General features: G+C 43.9%; 1 protein-coding gene across 1 annotated transcript in view; it reads right to left on the minus strand.

Moving 5' to 3' along the window:
- Nucleotides 1–2,909: 2,909 nt before the first annotated feature.
- ribc1 (RIB43A domain with coiled-coils 1) overlaps nt 2,910–22,051 on the minus strand; it is a 29,353-nt gene continuing 10,211 nt past the window's right edge. The window contains exons 4-8 of the mRNA XM_088329756.1: nt 21,797–21,911; nt 21,603–21,721; nt 12,391–12,621; nt 10,116–10,282; nt 2,910–3,246 (exon numbers count right to left, since the gene is read on the minus strand). Coding sequence (XP_088185882.1) covers nt 3,165–3,246; nt 10,116–10,282; nt 12,391–12,621; nt 21,603–21,721; nt 21,797–21,911 — 714 coding nt within the window. The 3' untranslated portion in view covers nt 2,910–3,164. The remainder of the gene's footprint in view (nt 3,247–10,115; nt 10,283–12,390; nt 12,622–21,602; nt 21,722–21,796; nt 21,912–22,051) is intronic.

A 22,051-nucleotide genomic window follows, 5' to 3' on the forward strand; every position in this document is an offset into this window, starting at 1 on the left:
AGCTGGCACAGGTGATTCACATCGGTAATCATGACAACTATTTTCACATGCATGTAATAATCCGATTGGAAATGAAATATTTCCGATATTCACACAATAGCGTAGTTTCAAAGTATAAGTCTTACCAGCCCAAAAAATGCATGATTTAGAAAGAAAACATGTAGAAGTCGCACCTGGAGTATAAACCCTTGAGGGCGACATTTATTTGATCAAATTTAACACTAAAACTAATTTAAAATACAAATAAAATAGAGGCTGAATAAGTGTACTAACGTTTCATGACTGACGTGCCTGGTGATGTTAGTATCGACTTAACATATTAACATATTAAAGTTATTCAGTTAACTCTAGCGCTGGGTTTTTCAACCTCTTTTTGATCCAAAGCGCATTTCTTTTATTGAGAAAAATAATAGTAATAGTAAATCCAAATATAACCAAAACTTGTCGTGTCCTGCATGGTCGCCGTGGCAACCGGCTGGCCCCGCTCCCTGGGAAACAGCTGAAGCAGATCGCTTAATTTGCGCGTTTGCTTCTTAAGGGGGGTTTGTTTATTTTAGGCAGTTTTCAGAGTTTTACCATATTTTGAATCCCGTTTTTGTAGAAAGAAAATACTAAAGTACTACTTAAAATAGGCAAAAAGTAATTTCTCATAAAACAAAAAGATTTGTTTAATAGGTTCTATTGTTTTTCTGTTTTTGTTATTTTTTTTATGCGTACTATTTTTGTAGTGCAATCTTCAAAAGCTTCATAAAACAAAATAAATGATTTAAAAAATATATATATATTATATATATATATATATATATATATATATATATATATATATATATATATATATCCCATCTCATTAGCTACACCGCTTATCCTCAGTAGGGTCGCGGGGGTGCTGGAGCCCATCCCAGCAATCATCGGGCAGTGGGCAGGGGACACCCTGAACTGGTTGCCAGCCAATCGCAGGGCACACAAGGACAGACAACTCACTCGCTCATTCACACCTAGGGACAATTTGGACCGGCCAAGTCACCTGATATGCATGTTTTTGGAATGTGGGAGGAAACCGGAGTGCCCGGAGGAAACCCATGCAAGCACGGGGAGAACATACAAACTCCGCACAGGAAGTCTGGAGCTGCATTTGAACCCACGCAGGAGGTTCCCAAGACATGAACTGTGCGGGTTCAAATCCAGCTCCAAATTGTCCCTAGGTGTGACTGGGCGAGTGAGTTGTCTGTCCCCATGTGCCCTGCGATTGGCTGGCAACCAGTTCAGGGTGTCCCCTGCCCACTGCCCGATGATTGCTGGGATGGGCTCCAGCACCCCCGCGACCCTACTGAGGATAAGCGGTGCAGCTAATGAGATGAGATGAGATATTTACTACCTGTATATTTTGAACCAGTTTTGGGAGTTTGATGACATATTTAATCTTTTATAGAAAAATATAAGAAATACTACTTAAAGTTGAAAAAATGATCCGCCATTAGAACACAAATATTTTTACCATGTTTGAACCGTTTTTGTCAAGGCCAGAACGGAATCAGGACCCAAATGCGTAGCGTTAACCGCAAGTTTATTGAATAGAAACAAGAAGGACAGCAAGTCGCTCTCGTCATCGGATCTTGATCCGAATACGGAAGTGGATCTTCCGTAGAGGGAGATGGCGGTGTCAGGAACAGAAAAACAGGTCGGTAGCCAGGACATGAGAGCAAAAACCTGGGCGTGGTCAAAAACGGGTCGTAAGCTGGGACGGGAGAGTAGACATGGTCGGGATGAAAAACGGGTTTTCAACCCAGGACGGGAGAGTAGACGTGGTCGGGATCAAAAACGGGTCGTAAGCCGGGACGGGAGAGTAGACATGGTCGGGATGAAAAACGGGTTTTCAACCCAGGACGGGAGAGTAGACGTGGTCGGGATCAAAAACGGGTCGTAAGCTGGGACGGGAGAGTAGACATGGTCGGGATGAAAAACGGGTTTTCAACCCAGGACGGGAGAGTAGACGTGGTCGGGATCAAAAACGGGTCGTAAGCCGGGACGGGAGAGTAGACATGGTCGGGATGAAAAACGGGTTTTCAACCCAGGACGGGAGAGTAGACGTGGTCGGGATCAAAAACGGGTCGTAAGCCGGGACGGGAGAGCAGACGTGGTCGGGATCGAAAACAGGTCGTAGGCGGAGACAAACGGTGAGATCAGGAACAGACAGGTGGAAAAATGGGTGCAAAAACAGGCGGGAGTCAGAGTAAAAAATGCTTGCCTTGTAACAACAGAGGTTTGTTGACGGACTGAACAGGCCAGTGAAAGGACTGGGCTTAAAATGGGACAGGGAACCAATCAAATGAGCAGGCACAGGTGATCCAAAATCCGTAATCATGACTGTTTTCCCCTTTTGTTGTTGTTGTTTTTAATGAAATAAGTAAAAACTCAATTTCGCAAAGTGCAATATCTATACTTAATTGAAATATCAAGATTAGTATCAAACAGCTTCACCAAACAAAAGTTGTCGATTTTCCATTTTCTACCTCATGAGCAGATCATTCGTAAATAAAAATGATAACAAATCTACTGCCACCTACTGATATGGATGAAAGCTACAATTACTGGGTTGATCACTGCAATAAAGCGAAAATATTGAACAATAGCATGCTTTTTAAAAGCAAATTTAAGCATTTTTGTTCACAGCAAAATGCTTGAAAAGACAACAAAAATACTGTAAATCGATTGTTTTACAGCACAAGCATAACGGCCTGTCGTTGTCGGGCATTCTACTTGCTTGAGGTTGTTGGGTTTGTGGTTTGTCTAAAAAGCATGAGGGAGCCACTAGGGAGTGCCCGAGAACATTATGACCGCATGCAGCTCCGTCCATCCGGAGGCTATCGCGATCCTTGGTTTGAATTAAACAGTCGGAGAAAATGTTTTTTTGATTTTGCTGGTATTTATTGTAGTTACCTTGACACGAAACCTAGCTAAAGACACTCCCAGAGGCTTAAAGTACTACCGTGTAAATTCCCACGAAAATCAGTTCAGCCATTCCGGCGCTTATAAGCCACATACGAACACACACATACATGCAAATCGGGATTTGTACAACAAACTAGACTAAATGCATAGATTTTGAGTTGCAATTTTTTTTAACTGTATTTGATTTGAGATGAACGAGTGAAGGACTGTTTTTATCAGCGAGCGCTTGTTCGAAACTGCGTGAAATAATCCTGAGTGGGTTTGTTGGTGTACAGCTCCTTCTCCAAATACTGCTGACTGAAAGAAAGAGAAGGGAAAAAGAAAATCATGAGTTAATGGATATTTCAGAGAGGAGCGATCTGACCAAACGTAGAAAGAAATGTCGAAATAAGAGCTAGAAAATAAATGAAAGCATCAATGGATCACATTATAAGTTAAATGGATCTCTCTGTGTAATTATCTTGTCTTTTTTTTGTTGTGTATTCTTTCATGTATTTTTTTCGTCTTTCTTGTTTGTTTTCTTTCTGTCTTTTTCTCTCTCTTTCCTCTTTTGCGATCATTCTCTCTTATTTATGTTTTTATTTGTTTCTTTTTTGTTCTTTCTTTCTTTCCTTCCTCCCTTCCTCCCATCTTTCCTAGCGTTCTTTCTAGATTCATTCTTCCTTCCTTCCTTCCTTCCTTCCTTTTCTTTCTTCCTTCCTTCCTTCCTTTTCTTCCTTCCTTCCTTCCCTTCTTCTTTGCTTCCTTCCTTCCTTCTGTCCTTCCTTCCTTTCTTCCTCCCTGCCGCCCTCCCTCCCTCCCTTCCTTCTTTCCTTCCTTTTGCACACCCTCCATCTCTCCCTCCCTCCTTCCCTCCCTTCCTTTCTTTCTTCCTTCCTTCATTCTGTCCTTCCTTCCTTCCCTTCTCCCTCCCTCCCTTCCTTCTTTCCTTCCTTCCGCCCTCCCCCATCTCTCCCTCCCTCCTTCCCTCCCTTCCTTTCTTCCTTCCTTCCATCTTTCCTTCCTTCTTTTCTTCCTTCCTTCCTTCCTTCCTTCCTTCCTCCCTCCCTCCCTTCCTTCCTTCCTTCTAAACCTCCCTCCCTCCCTTCCTTTCTTCCTTCCTTCCTTCCTTCCTTCCTGCCTCACTCCCTCCCTTCCCTTCTTCTAAACCTCCCTGCCTCCCTTCCTTCCTTCTAAACCCCCCTCCCTCCCTTCCTTCTTTTCTTCCTTCCGCCCCCCCTCCATCTCTCCCTCCCTCCTTCCCGCCCTTCCTTTCTTCCTTGCTTCCATCTTTCCTTCCTTCCTTCCTTCCTTCTGTCCTTCCTTCCTTCCTTCCTCCCTCCCTCCATTACTTTCTTCCTTCTTTCCTTCCTTCCTTCCGTCCTTCCTTCTTTCTTCCCTCCCGCCCTTCCTTCCTTCCTTCCTCCCTCCATAATTCCTTCCAAAATACACGACTGTCACGGTTGCCCATGGCCACCAATTGGCCCTGCCCGTTTGGCACCAGCTGCAGCTTGTTGACCGATTGGCTTCCCTTCTATTTAAGCTCAGTGCTTGGTCAGTCTGTCAACTAACCTCTGCACCCGCAAGACGTGTGTTTTGACTATGTCCGGTATCCTGTTCGTGCATCCTGTCCGGTATCGATCCCGTCTATTTCGTCCTGTTTTGATATCGGTCTCCGGTCACCAGTGTCTGGTATCGTTCCCGTCTATCTCGTTCTGTCTGATCTATATTGTCTTCCCTCCTATTTAAGCTCAGTGCTCTCACTCACCCTTTGTCAGTCTGTCAACGAACCTCTGCACCCGCTTGACGTGTGTTTTGACTCTGTCCGGTATCATGCTTGCTTATCCTGTCTGGTATCGATCCGGTCTATCTCGCCCTGTTTGATATCTGACCCCAGGCTCCAGTGTTCCCGTCTATCTCGTCCTGTTTGATATCGGACTCCAGTCTCCAGTGTCTGGTATCGATCGACTATCTCTCCCTGTCTGATATCTGTCTCCAGTATCGGGTATTGATCCATTCCATCTGGTCATGTCTGATATCTGACGCCAGTCTCCAGTATCGGGTATGGATACCGTCTATCTCGTCCTGTTTGATATCGGACTCCAGTCGCCAGTGTCTGGTATCGATCCCGTCTGTCTCGTCCTGTCTGATATTTGACTCCAGTCTCCAGTATCGGGCATCGATCCCGTCTGTCTCATCCTGTCTGATATCTTGCTACCATCTCCAGTATCTGGTATCGATCCTGTCTGTCTCGCCCTGTCCGATAGCTTGCTACAATCCTCGGTATCCAGTATCAATCCCGCCTGCCTCATCCTGTCGGATATTTGACTCCAGCCTCCAGTATCCGGTATCGATCTGGTCTATCTCGTCCTGTTTGATATCGGACTCCAGCTTCCAGTATCTGGTATCTAACAACTGTCTCTCCCTGTCTGATACCTTGCTACAATCTCCAGTATCGGGTATCGTCCCTGTCTATCTCGTCCTGTCTGATATCGATCTCCAGTGTCTGGTATCGATCCAGTCTGTCTCGTCCTGTCTGATATCTGCCTCCACTCCTTAAGTTTCTGATATCAATCCTGTCTGTCCCGTCTTGTCTGGTATCAACTCCATCTGTCCGGTATCTGCTCGTGTATCTGGTATCGATTTCGTCTGCCTCTGGCTTCCTGTTGCTCCACGCCAGACTTCTGCCTTACTTCTTCCGCCCAGCGATCGCCGAATCACTGGCGTTTGTGTTGCCCCCAATTGGCCCCGCCCATTTTTCGCCAGCTGCAGCTCGTTGACCGATTGGCTTCCCTCCTATTCAAGCTCAGTGCTCTCACTCACCCTTTGTCAGTCTGTCAACGAACCTCTGCACCCGCTTGACGTGTGTTTTGACTCTGTCCGGTATCCTACTTGCTTATCCTGTCTGGTATCGATCCGGTCTATTTCGCCCTGTTTGATATCTGACTCCAGTCTCCAGTGTTCCCGTCTACTCGTCCTGTTTGATATTGGACTCCAGTCCCCAGTGTCTGGTATCGATCGACTGTCTCTCCCTGTCTGATATCTGTCTCCAGTATCGGGTATGGATACCGTCTATCTCGTCCTGTTTGATATCGGACTCCAGTCTCCAGTGTCTGGTATCGATCCCGTCTGTCTCGTCCTGTCTGATATCTGACTCCAGTCTCCAGTATCGTGTATCGATCCCGTCTATCTCGTCCTGTTTGATATCGGACTCCAGCTTCCAGTGTCTGGTATCGATCGACTGTCTCTCCCTGTCTGATACCTTGCTACAGTCTCCAGTATCGGGTATCGTCCCTGTCTATCTCGTCCTGTCTGATATCGATCTCCAGTGTCTGGTATCGATCCAGTCTGTCTCGTCCTGTCTGATATCTGCCTCCACTCCTTAAGTTTCTGATATCAATCCTGTCTGTCCCGTCTTGTCTGGTATCAACTCCATCTGTCCGGTATCTGCTCGTGTATCTGGTATCGATTTCGTCTGCCTCTGGCTTCCTGTTGCTCCACGCCAGACTTCTGCCTTACTTCTTCCGCCCAGCGATCGCCGAATCACTGGCGTTTGTGTTGCCCCCAATTGGCCCCGCCCATTTTTCGCCAGCTGCAGCTCGTTGACCGATTGGCTTCCCTCCTATTCAAGCTCAGTGCTCTCACTCACCCTTTGTCAGTCTGTCAACGAACCTCTGCACCCGCTTGACGTGTGTTTTGACTCTGTCCGGTATCCTACTTGCTTATCCTGTCTGGTATCGATCCGGTCTATTTCGCCCTGTTTGATATCTGACTCCAGTCTCCAGTGTTCCCGTCTACTCGTCCTGTTTGATATTGGACTCCAGTCCCCAGTGTCTGGTATCGATCGACTGTCTCTCCCTGTCTGATATCTGTCTCCAGTATCGGGTATGGATACCGTCTATCTCGTCCTGTTTGATATCGGACTCCAGTCTCCAGTGTCTGGTATCGATCCCGTCTGTCTCGTCCTGTCTGATATCTGACTCCAGTCTCCAGTATCGTGTATCGATCCCGTCTATCTCGTCCTGTTTGATATCGGACTCCAGCTTCCAGTGTCTGGTATCGATCGACTGTCTCTCCCTGTCTGATACCTTGCTACAGTCTCCAGTATCGGGTATCGTCCCTGTCTATCTCGTCCTGTCTGATATCGATCTCCAGTGTCTGGTATCGATCCAGTCTGTCTCGTCCTGTCTGATATCTGCCTCCACTCCTTAAGTTTCTGATATCAATCCTGTCTGTCCCGTCTTGTCTGGTATCAACTCCATCTGTCCGGTATCTGCTCGTGTATCTGGTATCGATTTCGTCTGCCTCTGGCTTCCTGTTGCTCCACGCCAGACTTCTGCCTTACTTCTTCCGCCCAGCGATCGCCGAATCACTGGCGTTTGTGTTGCCCCCAATTGGCCCCGCCCATTTTTCGCCAGCTGCAGCTCGTTGACCGATTGGCTTCCCTCCTATTCAAGCTCAGTGCTCTCACTCACCCTTTGTCAGTCTGTCAACGAACCTCTGCACCCGCTTGACGTGTGTTTTGACTCTGTCCGGTATCCTACTTGCTTATCCTGTCTGGTATCGATCCGGTCTATTTCGCCCTGTTTGATATCTGACTCCAGTCTCCAGTGTTCCCGTCTACTCGTCCTGTTTGATATTGGACTCCAGTCCCCAGTGTCTGGTATCGATCGACTGTCTCTCCCTGTCTGATATCTGTCTCCAGTATCGGGTATGGATACCGTCTATCTCGTCCTGTTTGATATCGGACTCCAGTCTCCAGTGTCTGGTATCGATCCCGTCTGTCTCGTCCTGTCTGATATCTGACTCCAGTCTCCAGTATCGTGTATCGATCCCGTCTATCTCGTCCTGTTTGATATCGGACTCCAGCTTCCAGTGTCTGGTATCGATCGACTGTCTCTCCCTGTCTGATACCTTGCTACAGTCTCCAGTATCGGGTATCGTCCCTGTCTATCTCGTCCTGTCTGATATCGATCTCCAGTGTCTGGTATCGATCCAGTCTGTCTCGTCCTGTCTGATATCTGCCTCCACTCCTTAAGTTTCTGATATCAATCCTGTCTGTCCCGTCTTGTCTGGTATCAACTCCATCTGTCCGGTATCTGCTCGTGTATCTGGTATCGATTTCGTCTGCCTCTGGCTTCCTGTTGCTCCACGCCAGACTTCTGCCTTACTTCTTCCGCCCAGCGATCGCCGAATCACTGGCGTTTGTGTTGCCCCCAATTGGCCCCGCCCATTTTTCGCCAGCTGCAGCTCGTTGACCGATTGGCTTCCCTCCTATTCAAGCTCAGTGCTCTCACTCACCCTTTGTCAGTCTGTCAACGAACCTCTGCACCCGCTTGACGTGTGTTTTGACTCTGTCCGGTATCCTACTTGCTTATCCTGTCTGGTATCGATCCGGTCTATTTCGCCCTGTTTGATATCTGACTCCAGTCTCCAGTGTTCCCGTCTACTCGTCCTGTTTGATATTGGACTCCAGTCCCCAGTGTCTGGTATCGATCGACTGTCTCTCCCTGTCTGATATCTGTCTCCAGTATCGGGTATGGATACCGTCTATCTCGTCCTGTTTGATATCGGACTCCAGTCTCCAGTGTCTGGTATCGATCCCGTCTGTCTCGTCCTGTCTGATATCTGACTCCAGTCTCAAGTATCAGCTATCGATCCTGTCTATCTCGTCCTGTTTGATATCGGACTCCAGTGTCTGGTATCGATCCCGTCTGTCTCGTCCTGTCTGATATCTGACTCCAGTCTCCAGTATCGTGTATCGATCCCGTCTATCTCATCCTGTTTGATATTGGACTCCAGTCTCCAGTGTCTGGTATCGATCCCGTCTGTCTCGTCCTGTCTGATATCTGACTCCAGTCTCCAGTATCGTGTATCGATCCCGTCTATCTCATCCTGTTTGATATTGGACTCCAGTCTCCAGTGTCTGGTATCGATCCCATCTGTCTCGTCCTGTCTGATATCTGACTCCAGTCTCAAGTATCAGCTATCGATCCTGTCTATCTCGTCCTGTTTGATATCGGACTCCAGTCTCCAGTGTCTGGTATCGATCCCGTCTGTCTCGTCCTGTCTGATATCTGACTCCAGTCTCCAGTATCGTGTATCGATCCCGTCTATCTCATCCTGTTTGATATTGGACTCCAGTCTCCAGTGTCTGGTATTAATCCCTTCTGTCTCATCCTGTCTGATATCTTGTTACAATCTTCGGCATCCAGTATCAATCCCGCCTGCCTCATCCTGTCGGATATTTGACTCCAGCCTCCAGTATCCGGTATCGATCCCGTCTATCTCGTCCTGTTTGATATCGGACTCCAGTCTCCAGTGTCTGGTATTGATTGACTGTCCCTCCCTGTCTAATACCTTGCTACAATCTCCAGTATCGGGTATCGTCCCCGTCTATCTCGTCCTGTCTGACATCGATCTCCAGTGTCTGGTATCGATCCCGTCTGTCTCGTCCTGTCTGATATCTGACTCCAGTCTCCAGTATCGTGTATCGATCCCGTCTATCTCATCCTGTTTGATATTGGACTCCAGTCTCCAGACTCTGGTATCGATCCCGTCTGTCTCGTCCTGTCTGATATCTGACTCCAGTCTCAAGTATCAGCTATCGATCCTGTCTATCTCGTCCTGTTTGATATAGGACTCCAGTCTCCAGTGTCTGGTATCGATCCCGTCTGTCTCGTCCTGTCTGATATCTGACTCCAGTCTCAAGTATCAGCTATCGATCCTGTCTATCTCATCCTGTCTGATATCTGACTCCAGTCTCCAAGTTTCTGATATCAATCCTGTCTGTCCCGTCCTGTCCGGTATCTACTCGTGTAATTGGTATCGATCTCGTCAGCCTCTGGCTTCCTGTTTTTCCATGCCAGAATTCTGCCTTACTTCGCTGAATCACTGGCCTTTGTGATAACGCGCATGACTGCCCACTTTCCGTAAAATAAAGCTTGTGTGAGAAACGTTACGCATCTGGGTCCTCCTCCTGTTCCAGTTCATGACAAAGACGAAATACCAAAATCAATAAATAACAATATGCATGATAAATGAATCAATTGACTGTGATTTAGGTATTATGTTATTGTTTTATTGACCTAGCTCATTTTTGTAGCTATTCATTTCTTTCGACATTTGTTTCTAGAAACGGCACGATCGCTTCTCCATATTAGCGCGTATTAGCGCTAGCTACTTACTGGGCTAGCTGTGTTTTAGCTAGCTGCATGTTGAACTGGTCGGTTTGAATTCGTTTCGCTTTTCTCAGTTGGGAAATTTTCTTCTCTTCTCGGCGAGCTTCTTCGCTCGCCTTCGAGAGTTGCGAGTTCCACGCCGCTTCCTGGTTCTTCTCCGAATCGCGGCGTCTCTTATTTCGGAGGACAAAGACGGAAGTTATAAAATTGTAACTTCTTGTGAAGTATCAACGATGAGTGGGACACAATCATGCAGTGGAACAAACTTTATTGGATGTTTTAAACTTTTTTAACAAATAAAAAACGAAAAAGTGGCTGTGCAAACTCTGTACAGAAGTTCAGTGAGGATCTCTCAATGATTCAACGTTGATCTAAATGACTAACGATTATAAACGGAATCCATCTCTGTGTAATCAAGTCTTTGTATAAATGCACCTACACTGTGATCGTCTCAGAGGTCTGTTTAAAGCGCACAGAGCATCATGAAGAACGAGGAACACACCAGGCAGGTCCAAGAAACTGTTGTGGGGAAGTTTAAAGCTGGATTTGGATACAAAAAGATTTACCAAGCTTTAAACATCCCAAAGAGCACCGGGCAAGCAATACTATTGAAATGGAAGGAGTATCAGACTACTGCAAATGGACCAAGATCGGGCCGTCCCCCTAAACTTTCAGCTCCTACAAGGAGAAAACTAATCAGAGATGCAGCCAAGAGGCCCATGATCACTCTGGATGAACTGCACAGGGTCTACACCTGAGGTGGGAGAATCTGTCCATAGGACAACAATCAGTCATATACTGTACAAATCTGGCCTATATGGAAGAGTTGCAAGAAGGAAGCCATTTCTTAAAGATGTCCATAAAAAGTGTCGTTTAAAGTTTGCCATAAGCCACCTGGGAGACACACCAAACATGTGGAAGAAGGTGCTCTGGTCAGATGAGACCAAAATCGAATGTTTGGCAACAATGCAAGAGGTTATGTTTGGTGTAAAAGCAGCACAGCTCATCACCCTGAACACACCATCCCCACCGCCAAACATGGTGGTGGCAGCATCATGGTTTGGGCCTGCTTTTCTTCAGCAGGGACAGGGAAGATGGTTAAAATTCATGGGAAGATGGATGGAGCCAAATACAGGACCATTCTGAATGAAGTCCGCAAAAGACCTGAGACAGGGACGGAGATTTGTCTTCCAACAAGACAATGATCCAAAATATGAAGCAAAAGCTACAATGGAATGGTTCACCAAAAAACATATCGAGATGGCCGAGTAAAAGTCCAGACCTCAATCCAATTGAGAATCTGTGGAAAGAACTGAAAACTGCTGTTCACAAACGCTTAACATCCGACCTCACTGAGCTCGAGCAGTTTTGCAAGGAGGAATGGGCCAAAATATCAGTTTCTCCCTGTGCAAAACTGATAGAGACCTACCCCGAGCGACTTGTAGCTGTCATTGCGGCAAAAGTTGGTGCTACAAAGTATTAACTCAATGGGGCTGAATTATTTTGTTCACCTACTTTTTTATTTGTTCAAAAAGTTTAAAATATCCAATAAAGTTTGTTCCACTTCATGATTGTGTCCCACTTATTGTTGATTCTTTACTATCTATCTATCTATCTATCCATCTATCTATCTATCTAGACATCTATATCTATTTAGACATCTATCTATCTATCATCTATCTATCTATCTATCTACTACTTTTTTCTTTTTGTTTACTATTTACTTTTTTCCTACATTTATTTATTTTCTTTTTTTCTGGCTTTTTTTCTAAATTTGTCCTTCTTTTTTTCACTTCCTTTTGTTTCCTTTTTTTCTCAGCTTTTCACTCCTTTTTCATTTTGGTATTTTTTTATTTTTTGTTCTATTCCCCCCTTTCTTTAAGTCATTTTGTGCATCATTGTACTTAATATTTGGTCATGTTGGGATTAAAGAAGCAAAAAACAACCCGTAGAGCCGTTTAAGACCCGAATGAGCCGGTTCCTTTTAGTGAGCCGAAGAAGCCGGTTCTCAAAAAACTCTACTGACTTTGCTCAACTTCATTCTACTTAGACCTTGACTTCAAAATACCGCATTCAGAACACAGTGTCAGGGGAACCCGTGTATTTTGACCTTCATACACTGTAACTTTGACTTGAGTTGCTTCTTATTTAGTAAATTTGAGCCCTGATTTTTGTGCGCTGGCTAGATTTTCTTGTGCGCTGAGAATGTGCGAGCAGGGAACACTGGTCTCCACCCAAGTAGCTTATTTTACCCCACTGGGGATTTCTCACAGTTCCCTACCTGTCTCTCAAGGCGTTGTTCCTCCCTCTCCCTGTAGATGGCGTCGAGCCGCTCGGGACTCATTCCCTTCCAGTCTCCGGGTCCGGCAGGCTTCCCCTCCCCCAGCCGCTTCACGGCAGCATCCCAACCCTCCGTCATCATAACGGAGGTCAAAATGCGCCACTTGTCGGCCATGTTTTCCCTCTCCTCTTTTCGATCCGCCTCCTTCCGGCTTTCCGATTGTTCGACGGCCTGAAAAAAAGCCAAACGCGGTCATGTGCGTCGCAGGGGTCCCAACGTTTTCTTCTGAGGGACAATTTTAGAGAAATTGAAGGATGCAAGGCCCAAATGAGATTCTTTTTCAACTGAGATAGATAGATAGATAGATAGATAGATAGATAGATAGATAGATAGATAGATAGATAGATAGATAGATAGATAGATAGATAGATAGATAGATAGATAGATAGATAGATAGATAGATAGATAGATAGATAGATAGATAGATAGATAGATAGATAGATAGATAGATAGATAGATAGATAGATAGATAGAAACCATAGATAGATACCATAGAAACCATAGATAGATACCATAGATACCATAGATAGATACCATAGATACCATAGATAGATACCATAGATACCATAGATAGATACCATAGATAGATACCATAGATAGATACCATAGATAGATAGATACCATAGATAGATACCATAGATAGATACCATATATACCATAGATAGATAGATAGATAGATAGATAGATAGATAGATAGATAGATAGATAGATAGATAGATAGATAGATAGATAGATAGATAGATAGATAGATAGATAGATAGATAGATAGATAGATAGATAGATAGATAGATAGATAGATACCATAGATACCATAGATAGATTGATAGATACCATAGATAGATACCATGGATAGATAGATAGATACCATAGATAGATAGATAGATACCATAGATAGATACCATAGATAGATACCATAGATAGATACCATAGATACCATAGATACCATGGATACCATGGATAACATAGATAGATAGATAGATAGATAGATAGATAGATAGATAGATAGATAGATAGATAGATAGATAGATAGATAGATAGATAGATAGATAGATAGATAGATAGATAGATGTGTAGATGTCTAGATAGATGTCTAGAAAGATAGGTAGATAGATGTCTAGATGTCTAGATAGATAGATGTCTAGATAGATAGATGTTTAGATAAATAGATAGATAGATAGATGTGTAGATGTCTAGATAGATGTCTAGAAAGATAGGTAGATAGATGTCTAAATGTCTAGATAGATAGATGTTTAGATAAATAGATAGATAGATAGATAGATAGATAGATAGATAGATAGATAGATAGATAGATAGATAGATAGATAGATAGAAACCATAGATAGATACCATAGAAACCATAGATAGATACCATAGATACCATAGATAGATACCATAGATACCATAGATAGATACCATAGATACCATAGATAGATACCATAGATAGATACCATAGATACCATAGATAGATACCATAGATACCATAGATAGATACCATAGATACCATAGATAGATACCATAGATAGATAGATACCATAGATAGATACCATAGATAGATACCATATATACCATAGATAGATAGATAGATAGATAGATAGATAGATAGATAGATAGATACCATAGATAGATTGATAGATACCATAGATAGATACCATGGATAGATAGATAGATACCATAGATAGATAGATAGATACCATAGATAGATACCATAGATAGATACCATAGATAGATACCATAGATACCATAGATACCATGGATACCATGGATAACATAGATAGATAGATAGATAGATAGATAGATAGATAGATAGATAGATAGATAGATAGATAGATAGATAGATAGATAGATAGATGTGTAGATGTCTAGATAGATGTCTAGAAAGATAGGTAGATAGATGTCTAGATGTCTAGATAGATAGATGTCTAGATAGATAGATGTTTAGATAAATAGATAGATAGATAGATGTGTAGATGTCTAGATAGATGTCTAGAAAGATAGGTAGATAGATGTCTAGATGTCTAGATAGATAGATGTTTAGATAGATAGATAGATAGATAGATAGATAGATAGATAGATAGATAGATAGATAGATAGATAGATAGATAGATAGATAGATAGATAGATAGATAGATAGATAGATAGATAGATAGATAGATAGATAGATAGATAGATAGATAGATAGATAGATAGATAGATAGATACCATAGATAGATAGATAGATACCATAGATAGATAGATAGATAGATAGATAGATAGATAGATAGATAGATAGATAGATAGATAGATAGATAGATAGATAGATAGATAGATAGATAGATAGATAGATAGATAGATAGATAGATAGATAGATAGATACCATAGATAGATAGATAGATACCATAGATAGATAGATAGATAGATAGATAGATAGATAGATAGATAGATAGATAGATAGATAGATAGATAGATAGATAGATAGATAGATACCATAGATAGATACCATAGATAGATACTGTCACAATCACCCGGATCGGAAACACCTGGGTTCTGGATTTGGCGCCAACAGCCAGGACAGCTGATTGGCGCACGCTGTACATTTAAATCCCCAGCTTCCGGTAACACTTTTATCCGATTGTACTATGCGATCTGTTGCCATCTGCTCAGAAAGCCCGTACCTCCGACTCTTTGCCTGCCTCCTGTTTTTCTACCTGATCTCCGTTGCCGACCCGTTTCCAAATCTGCCTACGACCTGCCCTGCCCGCCTGACTCCTGATCTCTCTTCCGAACACAACGACGCCTCTTCCTCTCCAGCCCCAACCAACAATACGACGACTACGCCTGTCCGCGACCATTCCCGCCAAGCCTTCACCCGCCTGTCAAGTCTCGACAATCCGTCAAACAACGGATCGAAGATTCACGTCTTGTCATTCCTTCCTTCCAATAAAAACCAAGAAACGAGTGATCTCAGATTTCCTTACATCCTGCCTGACAGATACCATAGATAGATAGATGGATACCATAGATAGATACCATAGATAGATAGATAGATAGATACCATAGATAACATAGATAGATACCATAGATAGATAGATAGATACCATAGATAGATAGATAGATAGATAGATGGATAGATAGATACCATAGATGGATACCATAGATAGATACCATAGATAGATACCATAGATACCATAGATAGATACCATAGATACCATAGATAGATAGATAGATACCATAGATACCATAGATAGATACCATGGATAGATAGATACCATGGATAGATAGATACCGTAGATAACCAGCTCAGTAGCCTAGATGGTAAGGCGCCCGCTTTGAGACTGGGAGGTTCGGGTTCGCGCCCCGGCCGAGTCATTCCTAAGACTTAAAAAGTGGTCGGCGGCGCCCTCTCTTGGCTGCGGCTGCATCGGGTCAGATGCAATCGACATTTCGTTCTGTGTACATTGTTACACAGAATGACAATACAAGGAAATTATTATTATTATTATTATTATTAAATAGATACCATAGATAGATAGATACCATAGATACCATAGATAGATACCATAGATAGATACCATAGATAGATACCATAGATACCATAGATAGATACCATAGATACCATAGATAGATACCATAGATACCATAGATAGATACCATAGATAGATACCATAGATACCATAGATAGATACCATAGATACCATAGATAGATACCATAGATAGATACCATAGATACCATAGATAGATAGATAGATACCATAGATACCATAGATAGATACCATGGATAGATAGATACCATGGATAGATAGATACCGTAGATAAATAGATACCATAGATAGATAGATACCATAGATACCATAGATAGATACCATAGATAGATACCATAGATAGATACCATAGATACCATAGATAGATACCATAGATACCATAGATAGATACCATAGATACCATAGATAGATACCATAGATAGATACCATAGATACCATAGATAGATACCATAGATACCATAGATAGATACCATAGATAGATACCATAGATACCATAGATAGATAGATAGACTGTAATTTCTTGTAAAGAAGCAACAATAAGTGGGACTCAATCATGAAGTGGAACAAACTTTATTGGATATTTTAAACTTTTTGAAATAATAGAAAAGTAGGTGTACAAAATGATTCAGCCCCATTGAGTTAATACTTTGTAGCACCAACTTTTGCTGCAATGACAGCTACAAGTCGCTCGGGGTAGGTCTCTATCAGTTTTGCACAATGAGAAACTGATGTTTTGGCCCATTCCTCCTTGCAAAACAGCTCCAGCTCAGTGAGGTTGGATGGAAAGCGTTTGTGAACAGCAGTTTTTAGTTCCTTCCACGGATTCTCAATTGGATTGAGGTCTGGACTTTGACTTGGCCGTTCCAACACCTTGATTTGTTTTTGGGTGACCCATTCCATTGTAGCTTTTGCTTTATGTTTTGGATCATTGTTTTATTGGAAGACAAATTTCCGTCCCGGTCTCAGGTCTTTTGCGGACTCCATCAGGTTTTCTTCCAGAATGGTCCTGTATTTGGCTCCATCCGTCTTCCCATCAATTTTAACCATCTTCCCTGTCCCTGCTGAAGAAAAGCAGCCCCAAACCATGATGCTGCCACCCCCATGTTTGACTGTGGAGATGGTGTGTTGAGGGGGAAGAGCTGTGCTGCTTTTACACCAAACATAACGTCTCGCATTGTTGCCAAAAAGTTGGATTTTGGTCTCATCTGACCAGAGCACCTTCTTCCACATGTTCGGTGTGTCTCCTAGGTGGCTTGTGGCAAACTTTAAACGACACCTTTCATGGATATTTTTAAGAAATGGCTTCCTTCTTGCTACTCTTCCATAAAGGCCAGATTTGTGTGGCATACGACTGATCGTTGTCCTATGGACGGATTCTCCCACCTCAGCTGTAGATCTCTGCAGTTCCATTTCAATATTATTTGTCATAATTGCCCTATTTGGAACACCTGGACAAGCTGATTGGTGGCCACACCCTTCTTAAGCCCCTTCAGTTCGAACTTTGTCAGATCGTTGCGAGCTGTTGTGTTTCACTCAGTGAGTGTTCCCGTCCGACTCCGTCCCTGTTAAAACCTGTTTCCTGCCTGATTCCCGTTTTTTTCGACCCGTTTCCGAACCTGACAACGCCTGTTTTGCCCGCCGCCTGCCTACGACCACTATTACGAACTTTACATCGCCTCTGATCTTCAGCCCTGGTCAAATAACTAGCCATTCACGCCTGTCTTCTGCTCGTTCCCGCTCTCTGCCAGTCTTCGGATCAAGCAATCAAGCAAGCCTTACTCTCACTCTCTTTCAATAAAATCTGAGAAACGCATGCAATTGAGTCCTGTGTCCGTTCTGGTCTGTGACATTATTGCTTGCACAATGCTCCTTGGGAAATCTTTTTGTATCCAAATCCAGCTTTAAACTTCTCCACAACAGTATCTCGGACCTGCCTGGTGTGTTCCTCGTTCTTCATGATGCTCTGTGCGCTTTAAACAGACCTCTGAGACGATCACAGTGCAGGTGCATTTATACAGAGACTTGATGACACACAGCTGGATTCCGTTTATCATCGTTAGTCATTTAGATCAACGTTGAATCATTCAGAGATCCTCACTGAACTTCTGGACAGAGTTTGCTGCGCTGAAAGTAAAGGGGCTGAATCATTTTGCACACCCACTTTTTCGGTTTTTGTTTAAAAAAGTTGAAAATATCCAATAAAGTGTGTTCCACTTCATGATTGTGTCCCACTTATTGTTGATGCTTCACAAGAAATGACAGTTTTATATCTTCATGTCTGAAATGTGGCAAAAGGTCCCAAAGTTCAAAGGGGCCAAATAGTTTCGCAAGCCACTATATATATATATTCTTCTTCTTCTTTTTTCCGTTCTTTTTTCTACTTTTTTGTTTTTTCTTGTTGTTCTCTATTTACTTTTTTCTTACATTTCTTTCTTTTCTTTTTTTCTGGCTTTTTTTCAAAATTTTTCCTTCTTTTTTTCTCTTCCTTTTGTTTCTTTTTTTCTCAGCTTTTCACTACTTTTTCATTTTTTTTTTTTTGTTTGTTTTTTCTATTCCCCCCTTCCTTTAAGTCATGTTGTGCATAATTTTACATAATATTTGGTCATGTTGGGATGAAAGAAGCAAAAACAACCTGAAGAGCCGTTCAGGAACCGAAAGAGCCGGTTCCTTTTAGTGAGCCGAGCCGAAGAAGCCGGTTCTCGACAAACTCTACTAACTTTACTCAACTTCGTTCTACTTCGACATTGACTTCAAAATACCGCAGATAGATAGTATTTTTACCTTCATGCACTGTAATTTTGACTTAATTCGCTTCTTAATTAGTAATTTTGAGCCCTCATTTTTGTGCGCTGGCTAGATTTTTGTCAGGTTTTCAATGTAAATCTCTTGAATTTCTGTCTCAAGGTAATTAGCTTGTTTTTATATTACTAGATATAAAAACAATGTTTCTCATATACACACACATGAAGTAACGTTTCAATAATCAGTCTAATTGCATCTTTTGTATGTTTATCAATCTTATATTCTTTTATTGTGAAATGCTCATGTGAACTTTCTCCCTGAAGTATAATAAATTACGCCCACGTTGTGGGCGGGGTCTCTTTCCCTTGTAACAACATCACATGAAGGACGTGAGGAAATCTGCTCTTGGTATGATTCGATTTTAACTACATATATGTATTTTATTTTGGTAAATATGGCCACGAAATAGTCTTAATAATGATTGACTTTAACAATTTTCTTGAATCTTAGAGGGAACACTGCTTAGGGCCCCATGAAAGTTTGGTAGTGGTATTTTCATCTCATCTCATCAGCTACACCGCTTATCCTCATTAGGGTCGCGGGGGGGGGGGGGGGGGGGGGGCTGGAGCCCATCCCAGGCATCTCCGGGCAGTGGGCAGGGGACACCCTGAACTGGTTGCCAGCCAATCGCAGGGCACACGGGGACAGACAACTCATTCGCTCATTCACACCTAGGGACAATTTGGACCGGCCAATTCACCTGAAATGCATGTTTTTGGAACGTGGGAGGAAACCGGAGTGCCCGGAGAAAACCCACGCAAGCACGGGGAGAACATGCAAACTCCACACAGGAGGTTCGATCTCAGACAACTCACTCGCTCATTCACACCTAGGGACAATTTGGACCAGCCAATTCACCTGAAATGCATGTTTTTGGAACGTGGGAGGAAACTGGAGTGCCCGGAGGAAACCCACGCAAGCACGGGGAGAACATGCAAACTCCACACAGGAGGTTCGATCTCAGACAACTCACTCGCTCATTCCCACCTAGGGACAATTTGGACCAGCCAATTCACCTGAAATGCATGTTTTTGGAACGTGGGAGGAAACCGGAGTGCCCGGAGGAAACCCACGCAAGCACGGGGAGAACATGCAAACTCCACACAGGAGGTTCGATCTCAGACAACTCACTTGCTCATTCACACCTAGGGACAATTTGGACCAGCCAATTCACCTGAAATGCATGTTTTTGGAACGTGGGAGGAAACCGGAGTGCCCGGAGGAAACCCACGCAAGCACGGGGAGAACATGCAAACTCCACACAGGAGGTTCGATCTCAGACAACTCACTCGCTCATTCACACCTAGGGACAATTTGGACCAGCCAATTCACCTGAAATGCATGTTTTTGGAATGTGGGAGGAAACCGGAGTGCCCGGAGAAAACCCACGCAAGCACGGGGAGAACATGCAAACTCCACACAGGAGGTTCGATCTCAGACAACTCACTCGCTCATTCCCACCTAGGGACAATTTGGACCAGCCAATTCACCTGAAATGCATGTTTTTGGAACGTGGGAGGAAACCGGAGTGCCCGGAGGAAACCCACGCAAGCACGGGGAGAACATGCAAACTCCACACAGGAGGTTCGATCTCAGACAACTCACTTGCTCATTCACACCTAGGGACAATTTGGACCAGCCAATTCACCTGAAATGCATGTTTTTGGAATGTGGGAGGAAACCGGAGTGCCCGGAGAAAACCCACGCAAGCACGGGGAGAACATGCAAACTCCACACAGGAGGTTCGATCTCAGACAACTCACTCGCTCATTCACACCTAGGGACAATTTGGACCAGCCAATTCACCTGAAATGCATGTTTTTGGAACGTGGGAGGAAACTGGAGTGCCCGGAGGAAACCCACGCAAGCACGGGGAGAACATGCAAACTCCACACAGGAGGTTCGATCTCAGACAACTCACTCGCTCATTCCCACCTAGGGACAATTTGGACCAGCCAATTCACCTGAAATGCATGTTTTTGGAACGTGGGAGGAAACCGGAGTGCCCGGAGGAAACCCACGCAAGCACGGGGAGAACATGCAAACTCCACACAGGAGGTTCGATCTCAGACAACTCACTTGCTCATTCACACCTAGGGACAATTTGGACCAGCCAATTCACCTGAAATGCATGTTTTTGGAACGTGGGAGGAAACCGGAGTGCCCGGAGGAAACCCACGCAAGCACGGGGAGAACATGCAAACTCCACACAGGAGGTTCGATCTCAGACAACTCACTCGCTCATTCACACCTAGGGACAATTTGGACCAGCCAATTCACCTGAAATGCATGTTTTTGGAATGTGGGAGGAAACCGGAGTGCCCGGAGAAAACCCACGCAAGCACGGGGAGAACATGCAAACTCCACACAGGAGGTTCGATCTCAGACAACTCACTCGCTCATTCCCACCTAGGGACAATTTGGACCAGCCAATTCACCTGAAATGCATGTTTTTGGAACGTGGGAGGAAACCGGAGTGCCCGGAGGAAACCCACGCAAGCACGGGGAGAACATGCAAACTCCACACAGGAGGTTCGATCTCAGACAACTCACTCGCTCATTCCCACCTAGGGACAATTTGGACCAGCCAATTCACCTGAAATGCATGTTTTTGGAACGTGGGAGGAAACCGGAGTGCCCGGGGGAAACCCACGCAAGCACGGGGAGAACATACAAACTCCGCACAGAAAGTCTGGAGCTGGATTTGAACCCATGACAGGTTCCCATGACATGAACTGTGCCGCACAAGCGCTAACCACTGCCCCACCGTTCTGCCCTGGTATTATCACAGTATTCTTAAAAGAATTTTCAAGCAAAGGAAAAATTGAGAACCAGAGCTCGATTGTAGCGATCCAGGGCCACCCGGGCGGCTCTCCTGCCTTCCTCCTCTAGGTGGCGTTGCCGTCTCCAGCCGAGATCCAGTCGCGAGAGTTTTTCCTCGGCTAGCATCTCTGCCGGACACAAACAACATTTTTGGTGCAAAGGGAAAAAAGAAAATAGTGAGGAATAAAAGTTTTCGCACCGACCGATGTGTTTATCCTCGGCAGATTTTCTCTCCTGTTGAAGTTTTTGTTCCAGGAGGTTTTTTTCCGTTTCTTTGATTTGTTCTCTCTTTCGCTCTGCCCAGTCGAGATCTTCGCCCTTCACATTGGAAAAAAAACGATTTGGCATACGTCGAAGGAAAGTGTAAAAATAGAATGTTCAAAAAGTACTACTATTAATATTTGTTTTCCCTTTGCTTATGTTGTCGGCCATGTTGCTGCTATGGGTGCCACACCTAG

Source organism: Urocampus carinirostris, chromosome 3, assembly GCF_059441175.1.
Source record: "Urocampus carinirostris isolate Australia breed hairy pipefish chromosome 3, RoL_Ucar_1.0, whole genome shotgun sequence".
Taxonomy (NCBI): Eukaryota; Metazoa; Chordata; class Actinopteri; order Syngnathiformes; family Syngnathidae; genus Urocampus; species Urocampus carinirostris.